This window comes from Otolemur garnettii, unplaced genomic scaffold, assembly GCF_000181295.1.
Source record: "Otolemur garnettii isolate 467f Iridium unplaced genomic scaffold, OtoGar3 scaffold00030, whole genome shotgun sequence".
NCBI lineage: Eukaryota > Metazoa > Chordata > Mammalia > Primates > Galagidae > Otolemur > Otolemur garnettii.
In genome coordinates, this window is record NW_003852425.1 from 1913957 (window position 1) to 1924893 (window position 10937).

Genomic DNA, 10937 nt, shown 5'->3' on the forward strand with positions numbered 1-10937 from the left:
AAATAAATAAATAAATAAATAAATAAATAGAACAGCCTCTCCAAGTTTTAGCAAAAAGACTGCTATAGGCAGGGCTCATCAAGACACATTTAGAATTCTAGAATTAGGCACCAAGTGGCTGGGTAATGACATTATATATGAAAAAATGGGCAGTAATGTAGGAAGAGAAAATGTCAGTACATTTCTCAGCACCTGAAAATTAAATTCAGTAAATCATGTCACTCTGAATATGGAGTCAAGACTAATTTTAATGCCTGAAATATGTCTATATCCACAGAAATTAAGTTCTTTAGCATGAGTTAAGCATGTTTAAAAACAGTTGAAAAACAGAAAATTTTTAAGTATTATTCATTGAAAGATTAAATAGCAATGAGCACTATTGACTACAAAGAAGTTATTATTACATTTAAATAGACTGGTATCATCAATAGACCTGAGGCTTCTGAAGACTCTTTCATTTCGTAGATATTGTAGCATCAACTGTATTTACCTTTATGCTGCCTTCAGCAGATCCTGTAACAAAGTACTCTTCAGTTGGATCAATAGCAATGGCTTTAACTGGCGAATCATGGCTCTGGAAAAGCTGCCTCTGTTGCCGTTGGTGAAGGTCAAATACACACGTAAAACCTTTTCTGCCTCCTGATATTAGTAGCTGATGTTTTGGAGCATATGCTAAAACTGTGGCTCCACTATCATGACAGGTAAAAGCTGAAAGTTAAAAACAACACAGAAATTTAACAATAAAGAAGCAGACTTCTGGCTTTTGGCCAACATGAAATAATAAACCAGACTTACTCTCTAGCCTGAAACAATTGAAAAATTAAATGAAATATAAGGAACAGGGCTGTGTGCGGTGGCTCCTGCCTGTAATCCTAGCCCTCTGAAAGGCTGAGGCGAGAGAATTGCTAGACATCGGGAGTTTGAGACCATCCTGAGCAAGAGTGAGAACCTGTCTCTGTGAAAAACAGAAAAAATTAGCTGGGCAAGGTGGTAGGGACTTGTGGTCCCAGCCTCTCAGGAGAATGAGGCAGGAAGACCGCTTGAGCCTAGGAGTTTGAGGTTGCAGTACATTGTGGCTGGGCCAAAAGAGCAACACTATGTATCAGAAGAAAAAGAAAAAGAAAAAAACAATGATTAGAAACATTAGATATCAGGCAAAGAAAAAGAATGAGCTGAGAGATGGGAAACAAACTGGGTGCGTCATACAAGTGCCCTTGCTTATTCTAGAGAGAGAGTTTTCTGGCCATGCCAATAAGGAGGGGAATCTATCTGAACCAGCCATAGTGGAAAATTTCCTAATTCACAAGGCACTGGGGAGAGGATTTCTGGTTGCCTAAGTAGGGAGGCAAAATCATTCCTAGATCAAATGTTGCTTTAGTCCTGTTTTAACAAAAGACCCCCAAATTTGACTATTTCCAAGTAATTTAGTTTTGCTCCAGAACAAGCTTCAAGAATACTCACAGATTCAAGACTAGCCTGAGCAAGAATGAGACCCCATCTCTAAAAATAGTCTTGCACTGTGGTGGGCACCTGCAACCCCAGCAATTTAGGAGGCTGTGGCAAGAGCATCGCTTATGCCCTTGAGTTTGAGGTTGCTGTGATCTGTGATGACACCACAGCACTCTACCCAGGCTGATAGATTGGGACTCTGTCTCAAAAAAAAATCACCAATAAAGGTAAAATTCACAATGTCTGCCCTCTAATATTTATAAGAAATACGAAGAAGCAGGAAAATATAATCTATAAAGAAAAGAAATTCATCAAGTGAAATTAACTCAGAAATGGCACAGATGAGAGAATTAGTAGATAAGGAGATGAAGTCATTGTAGCTGTATTTCATATGTTCAAGAAGCTGGGTAAGCCAATTAGGGATAGAAAAGATGCAATCAAAATTTCAGAGATTAAAAATATGATGAAACATAAACTGGGTAGGAGTAATAGCAGATTAAACATGGCAAAAGAAAAGATTAGTGAGTCTGAAGACACAGCAGCAAAATATCAGAAATATAAAAATACAATTAATATCTTTCTTTAAAAAGTCCATCCTAACTAATTTCAGGGAAAAGAACCATTTACACACAGCTCAAAGAGAATATGGCATAATGAAGAGGGAGGATTCTGGAGTTAGCCTGCCTAGATTTAAGTCCTGTTTGGGTTTAAACGTGTACCTGAGGTAAATTATCTATGTAAGTCTCAGTTTTACCATTTGTAAAAGAGGAGATAATATCACCTGCCTAATAGGCTTGTGTTAGGACTCAGTTAGTTTATATAAGCAGAGCACATACAGTACATAGCAAATACTAAGGACTCAATGAAATGCATCCTCATGTGAACATGTGACTAAGTGAAACTAATTATGGAGAAAAGATTTTTGAAATTTTCCATCACTGTGAGATGGAACTTTCCCAGATGCATGATTTTTAGTACACCCTCATGGGCTTTGACAAATGGATACACCACTAAGAACGAGATAGAGATACTTTCATCATCCCTGAAAGTTTGCTCACATCCCTTTGTTGTCAATCCGCTTTCATCAGGAATGAAATGTCACGGTGTACACTCTTTGTGCCCGGCTTCTTTCCTTCAGGGTGATGACTGAGAAGTTAACCAACCTCCTCCCACAAATCAGTCAGTCGTGCTACTCTATTGATGAATAGTATCTTATTACATAAACATACCTGTTTTCTGTTGGACATCGGGTTTTTTTCTAGCTTTTGGCTACTATTTAAACATTCCTGGATCCCTCATTTCTCTCATGGATCATGCTTTTGGTGCTATATCTAAAAATGCACCACCAAACCCAAGTCATCTAGATTTTCTCCTATGTTTCTTTCTAGATGTTTTATCATTTTGCGTTTTCCATGTAAGTTTATGATCCATTTTCAGGTAACTTTTGGTAACTGACCTTAGGTAAGGTCTGTATCTAGGTTCATCTTTTTACATATGTGCGGTTTTTTTGTTTGTTTGTTTTCTTTAGAGATAGGGGTCTCACTCTGTCACCCAAGCTGTGGTGAGGTGGCACAATCATAGCTGACTGCAGCCTTCAACTCCTGGGCTCAAGTGATACTCCTGCCTCAGTTTTTCATTTTTAGTAGAGATGAGGTCTCACTTTTGCTCAAGCTGGTCTCAAATTTGTGAGCTCAAGCAATCCACCTGCCTCAGCCTCCCAGAGTGCTAGGATTACAGGTGTGACCCACCATGCCCAGCCTAGATCTTCTTCAATTTTTTTCATCATTTTTATAGTTTTCTATATACAGACCCTATACATATTTTGTGAGATTAGTGGTTCTCAACCTTCCTAATGCCACAGCCCTTTAATATAGTTCCTGTGGGTCACGACCCACAGGTTGAGAACCACTGTGTTAGATTATGCCTCAATATTTCAGCATTTTGGATACTGTTTGAAAGGATGATTTTTGAAAAAACTTCAAATTGTAATTGTTCATTTTTGGTACATCAGAAAGCAACTAAGTTTTGGACACTTAACCTTTGAACAATTCAGATTTGAAATGCATGGGTCCACTTGTATGTGGATTTTTTTCAAATAATATATTGGAAAAGTGTTTGAAGATTTGAGACAATTTGAAATAACTTGCACATACACTACATAGCCTAGAAATATAATTAAGAAAAAAGTATGTCATGAATTCATAAAATATATGTAGATATTATTCTATTATTTACCACCATAAAAGGTACCCAAATCTATTATAAAATCAAAACTTATCAAAACCTATAAAATGTCTGCCTGACACTGCAGACAATTCATCTGGCAAACAGAAAACATAAACTTACAACATCAATAAATGTAGTACCATACTGTAAATGTATTTTCTTCTCCTTAGGATTTTCTTAATATTCACTCTTCTCTAGCTCACATTATTGTAAGAATACAGTAGTACAGAGTATGTGCTAATTGCTCTGTTTATATTATTGATTAAACTTCTAGTCAACAGTATGCTTTAGAACCGGCACTCCCTTAGTTACAAACATCCAATTACACACAACTTGCACTTACAAATGGAGGCTATGACAGTTAAGTCTCTGAGTTACAAACACTGACTGAAGTACAACTTGCTCTTATGAACACAGGCTATTACAGGGAATAGGTAAATGTACCTGTTTCAATTTACAGACAAATTCATCTTAAGAACAAGTCTACAAGGCTGGGCAAGGTGGCTCATGCCTATAATCCTAGTGCTCTAGGAGTCCTGAGGCAGGTGGATTGCTTGAGCTCAGGAGTTTAAAACCAGCCTGATCTCTACTAAAAATTGAAAAACCAGCCAGATGTAGTGGTGGGCACCTGTAGTCCCAGCTACTCGGAAAACAGGCAAGAGGACTGCTCAAGCCCAAGAGTTTGAGGTTGCTGTGAGCTATGATGGCATGGTCTATCCAAGACAACACAGTAAGACCTGTGTCAAAAAAAAAAAAAAAAAAAAACCAAACCTGCAGAACCTGTCTCATTCATAACCTGGGGACTGCTTATAGTTAAGTTTTTGGAGAGTCAAAAGTTATATGTGGATATTGACTTCACAGAGGTCAGTGTTTCTACCTTCTGCCTTGTTCAAGAATCACCTGTACAGTGACCTTGTATCCTCTGACTGTGCTATATTTGCACATTAGCTCCAACAGTTTATTTTGTACTTTTTGGGGGGATAGTCTACACAATCATGTCACCTTTCAACAATAGAGATCGTTTTTTTCCTTTACAATCCAATCTATATACCTTTATTCATTTTCTTGTCTTAGCTAGCTAGGATCTCCAGTACAATGCTGAACAGGAGTGGTGAGTGGGGACATAATACGAAATGATAACTGATGTTCGCAATGATGATTTTTGTACTATCTGTCCTATAGACCTCACCAAGGCATAACGAAGCACTAGTTACGTATATTACATCTATTCTGCAAATTCTGCCAACACAGACAAAATAAACCTCACAGGCTAATAAATATGTCATTAAAAACAAATCCACTTAAAAATCATTTTCAGTTTATGGGTTTGTTAACTTACAAAATTTATAAATGCTTTCAAAACTTACCATGGACTAAACTATTGGTGGGTGCTACAAGAGTATCCCACAAACATATGTTTCTGGAAGAAAAAAAAGATTACTTCCTGAGTGACACATGAGTTAGCAACAGAACAAAAAATTAAGTATGTCTCACATAATTATATAACATTTTAATTGAACCTTGCTCTCACAGAGCGAAATTTATAAAAGCACCAGATACAAGGAAGCAACAAGTTTACATATGGTAAAATTTTATAGAAAATTTAAAAACTACTAGTTTAGAAAATGAATAACTTTTAGATTAATGTACATTTACAAATAGCACTATATGAAGCCTGAATATGGAGACCAGTTTTTATATTCACTGATTCTCTAACATTTGGACTAACATATATAGGTATCAGGAGACACTGAATTTTCTTTAGCACAAAGAAAACTTACTTCTACTATACACCAATGTATGGAAGAAATTTCTATGGAAGAGGAGCTGAAGAATGCATACTTTTACAGTCCTGTTATTGGCACAAAGCGAGGCCGCCTTCCTGATAAATATAAAAGCTCAGCAATCTTTAACGTCAGAACTCAGTTGTATGAGGAAAGTCAAGAACTGGATGAGGAGATGGAAGCAGGGGGTGACACTTTCTTGCAAACTTAGCTTTTCTTTAGGGAGGATGTGTGTGAGGGGTGTGTCACTAGCTACTGTACAACTGACAAGACTTCCTGAGTTTCCTGTTTACTTACTGTGAAACAGCGATATCTATCTAGTTAGGTTGATGGAAAAGTAACTGCAGTTTTTACATTGTTGAAATTTGCCATTTGATACTGGAATACATTCTTTAATATGGTTATGTTATACATCATTTTATTTATTTTTTTAATAAATCACAACTGTGTACATTCATGCATTTATAGGGTTCAGTGTACTGCTTTGACATACAATGTGAAATGCTTACATTGAATTGATTAATACATCTATCACAATTATACTCTTTTCTTAATAGTTTTGCAATGTACTATTACATCATGCACATTAGGTGAGGTGTCCCCCAATACCCTCCCCTCCTCTTTTTCCTCTTCTCTTCTACTTTCTAGACTATAGTTATGTTTTACCATTCGTATAAATGTGTAGATGATTATATATTGATTTCATAGTAGTATTGAGTACACTGGATATTTTTTTTTCCCTTCTTGAGACCCTTTGCTAAGAAGAATATGTTCCAGCTCCATCCAGGTAAGCACTTTTCTAGTTTGTCAAATCCTGAAGCACGGATTTTTATGCTACAGGAATAAACAAACTTTCTTCTCATTGGCAATGATGTGTTGATTGTAATGGCTCCTATTTTGATTAGTAAAGATGTGTTTAAACCTAGTTATAGCGATTTAAAATTCATGGTCCAAAACTGCAATTATGTTTGCAACAAACTGGTAATAGGGCCACAGTGAGGATTAACCGAATTAATTAAATAACATGGCCAATAAATATTAGTTTCTTTTTTTGCCTCAAACTTTAACACACAGGAAATAATATAGAGAAACGTTTCTTCCACTAACAACCAAATCCTTTTCTTTACTGTCTTAAAAACTGGACATTGGAATATTAAAAATATAGAAAAAATGGATTTTATTTTTTAATGGAATTTCAAGGCATCAGAATTTCAAGGCAGCAAAAATGAGTCTTTACAATAAAAATACGATACCTAATGGCATAGTTAATAAAAACATTCTTGAGACATAAGGACATAAAGCAATAAAAAAAGTTCAGCCATACATACACATACTTTAGTCTCAGCTATTATTTCTTACCTATTGTCTGTTGAAAGACCAGCAGTGGCTATCAAAGAGGAGGAACTAACGAAGACAAAATCATTTGCTGTTTTGTTATGACACTGCCATGTCTGGAATAGTTACAAACAATTAATGTTATTGCTTTCACTTTTTACCTAGGTAGATGTATTGTTCAACAAGTGATCATACAGCTGATAGCTTTTGAAAATCTTTGTGTCTTTTGTCCCTCTGAACTTTAGAAAAGTTGTAACAAAAAACAAAGAACTTTCATATAACTTTTATCCACATTCAGCAATTTTAAAGAATTTATCAGATTTGTTTTGTCTCTCCTTCTCTTTCTTTCTCTTTTTTTGAGACGGAGCCTCAAGCTGTCCCCCTGGGTAGAGTGCAGTGGCATCACAGCTCACAGCAACCTCCAACTCCTGGGCTCAAGCGAGTCTCCTGCCTCAGCCTTCCAAGTAGCTGGGACCACAGAGGCCCACCACAACGCCCAGCTATTTTTTGGTTGCAGCCATCATTGTTGTTAGATAGGCCTGGGCTGGATTCAAACTCGCCACCTTAGGTGTATGTGGCTGGCGCCTTAGCCACTTGAACCACAGGTGCCGAGCCCTCTCCTCTTTCATAGACGTACACACACACTTTTCCTGAACCATTTAAGTAGGCTGCATACATCATGCTCCCTCAAATAGCCCTTTGCTTTTGTTTAACCAAAGGTTCCATGAGAACAGTAAAGTAATTGGGTACATAGCAGAAGATTCTATTTATTGGCTTTCATATTTTTTGCCTCAAATTCATATTGTTGCTTCTTTAAGATAAAACTTCAAATTTTATATAAAAGTAGGAGGAATTTTTGGCTTACCAGGTATGGCTTAGGCATGCTTCCAGTAACTGGACAACACTTCCAGTTTGTTTGATACAAACTTAAATATCCATCAGCATCAACTATTCCAAACTTAGAGAAAAAAATATTTAAAAGTGTTTAATATAAATATAAAAGCACATACTTATCTTTCCCATCATGGATACCCCCACACTTTGACTCTTAAACATTTGATTGATGCACCATTTGACTTTCATTTCACCTAGGCATGTATCTAGCTCAGGAAAGCATTTACATGGTTAAAAAATTCCACGGTGGACATAAGGGAACCAATAGTAGATGCCCATTTTATTATACTAATCAACAGCATAGTCTGGATTTTTTCTATAAAAATTGCAAAAATAGTGTACTGGGTTAGCATACAAGCTATATAACAACAAAGCTTTATCATAACTAAGATACAAAACTTCATTCATTTTGGAAAAGACAAAATAAGGACTCTCAAATACACTAAGGAAAAACATAAACAAGAGCAGAAAGCAAAACAGTAAGAGGTTCCACAGCAGAAACTCAGGGCAACTTTGACTCGGAAGGCACCCTAATAACCCAATAAGGGGGTGTGAGACAGACGTGAAGGGTGAGTAAAATGCTAATTTTTCTTTCTTTTTTTTTTTTTTTAAGAGACAGAGTCTCACTTCAGGGCCCTCAGTAGAGTGCCATGGTGTCACACAGTTCACAGAAACCCCCAACTCCTGGGCTTAGGTGATTCTCTTGCCTCAGCCTCCTGAGTAGCTAGGACTACAGGCGCTCGCCACAACGCCCGGCTGTTTTCGGTTGCAGTTTGGCCAGGGCCAGGTTTGAACCCATCACCCTTGGTATATGGGGCTGGCACCGTACCCACTAAGCCACAGGTGCCGCCCAAAATGCTAAATTTTCATGCTTATATAAAGTATATAATGCTTGTTTTGAATTCTTACTCTACTCCAGATCCAACACCTAGTAACAATTTGGTATGTTTTCTTCTCTGATTATTTTCTATGAAAATTCAAACATTCACACATGTAACATTTTTAAAAAGTAGGATCTCAACATATTATTTTACAGTTACATTTTTTATAACCATGTCAATACATGTATTTCTAGCTGATTTACATTTCTTTAATTACTAATGATAGTCACTGGCCATGTGTAGTTTTTTTTATAAATTGTTCACATTCTTTGTCTACTTCTCCATTGAGTTGTCTTTTAAAAAACTGGACTGATAAAAGTTAATAATAGACATATTAAAATACTGTTTTTTATATTTGTTATGGTATTTGTCTAGAGTCTATTCCTTTTCCTGAGTTTTGTTTTCTGGACTAGATCGTGTATGTCCTTCAGAAGGGGTACACACATGGAATGTGTTAGGTCTCCTCATGACTCAAAGTGTGTTGTCTTCAAATTTGAATGAACTTTGGGTGGAAAGTGACTCCATTCACATTCCTTGTTCATAAGAATTCTATAATTATTGTTCTACTGTCTATTTGTAATCTTTATTTTTGAGTAGGACAATGGCATTAATTTGGGCAAGAAAGGAGATTATAAGTAGCCATTTTCACCCCATTCCTGTTCAGAAGCTTACAGAAATGTCTTCATCCTTGAGTTAGGAAAACAAAAAATAAATAACTGGATTTGTGCAGGTAGGTGCTTCTTTCTCGATACTTATGTTTATAATTTGTAGGCTTATAAAATTCTGTTCTTTGCTTGAGGTAATATTATTCCTTTGAATATTGCTTGTCCATCATTATTTTCTTCTTTTGAAATATCTCCTGAGTTATTTTCATAAGGAACTTCTTAATTTGTGCTTCTCAATCACAAACCTGATTTTCAACAATTTCCATTGTGCTATTCAGTTGTTCTAAAGGGCAGTTCTCCCACTGACCACAACTTTTGGGAATTGTAATTTCCGAGAACTCTTTCCCGCCCTACTGTCCTTGTTTCTTACTAGTTTGACTTTGTTGTGTAAATGTAATATATTCCGGAATGTCTCTGAGGAACTGTTCCCTGCAGATCATTTATTTTGCATACTACCTTTTTTCAGGCTCTTAGTTTTTCTGTAATGCTCACTAACTTTTGGCAGTCCGTTGCTACTTGCAAATGCAAATTCATCAGAATTACTGTGATACAGGGCGGGCTGTCTCCTCCGTTGGCCTCAGCAAGCTTCCCTGCTGGAGGGGCTTAGCATGCTCAGGTATAGTGCTCCATCACTGCTAAAGTGAACCAATCATCAGTGAGTTGCCCAATTACTGGGCAAGCAATGAATCGTTTGTTGCGCCTTAAAACAGTCTATGTGGAAGGTTGTACTTAGTGTTAAAGATAAAATGTAAGTTGGATTATAGATGTTCTCAAGTACCATGCTATAAAATTTGATATTGGGAGCCTTGAAAGGTTCTTAAAAAAACAATATGATCTTGCTCATTTGTTGTCATGTAACTATGTTGCATGTCATATAACTGTATTGCTAAGGACTGAGGTATAGAGTATGGTTAGGAGCAATATAATATTGACAACCAAAGTGGAAAAAGGATGACCATATGACCATCAATAGGAAATACAACCAAAGTATGACCATCAATAGGAAATACAACCAAAAATATAGCACAATTACAAAGGTTTCTGCATTAAATCCCCATCATTTCCTCTTAAGGAGAAAAGTTGTGAAGTGGAAACAGAACCATGTGACAAACATGGGGGACATACATGTCGTGGCAGACAATGACACAGATAACAGGTGAGGAGAGCCAAAGGTTGAGAGGAAAGGCAAGAGGCACCACCAACTAGGGTCTGTGGGAATAAGTTTGGTGAAGGACGGTCCTGAAGACAAAGAGAGGCTCGATTTACCCTTCAATGGTTGTTTAAAGGCCTAGGGAGTCACTGGGGGCAAAGAGAGGCAGTGTGAGGAAAGCAGGACTGTGGGAAGTGAAGACAGTGAAGAGCCCTATGTTGTAGGGTTGGCAAACTTCTTCTTTAATGGTTCATAATAAATCTGTTTAGGTTTGCCAGGTACAAGATCTTTGTCCTCCTGAACTCTGCTGTCGTACTGGGAAATAGCCAAAAAAAATAAGTAATGAATGGGTGGCGCCTGTGGCTCAAGGAGTAGGGTGCCGGCCCCATATACGGAGGTGGTGGGTTCAAACCTGGCCCTGGCCAAAAACTGCAAAAAAATTAAAAAAAAAAAAGAAAAGAAATAATTAATTGGGTAACTGTAGTCCAATAAAACTTTATTGAGAAAAAAACAGGTGGCTAGGCTCGGCGCCTGTGGCTCAAGTGGCTAAGGC

At 37.0% G+C, this 10937-nt stretch overlaps 1 protein-coding gene across 1 annotated transcript in view; it reads right to left on the reverse strand.

Moving 5' to 3' along the window:
- The window catches only part of DMXL1 (Dmx like 1), a 157712-nt gene that overhangs the window by 5002 nt on the left and 141773 nt on the right, over window positions 1–10937 (reverse strand). Inside the window, exons 40-43 of the mRNA XM_023512698.1 lie at window positions 7660–7760; window positions 6819–6910; window positions 5043–5095; window positions 491–708 (exon numbers count right to left, since the gene is read on the reverse strand). Of these exons, the coding sequence (XP_023368466.1) occupies window positions 491–708; window positions 5043–5095; window positions 6819–6910; window positions 7660–7760 (464 nt within the window). The remainder of the gene's footprint in view (window positions 1–490; window positions 709–5042; window positions 5096–6818; window positions 6911–7659; window positions 7761–10937) is intronic.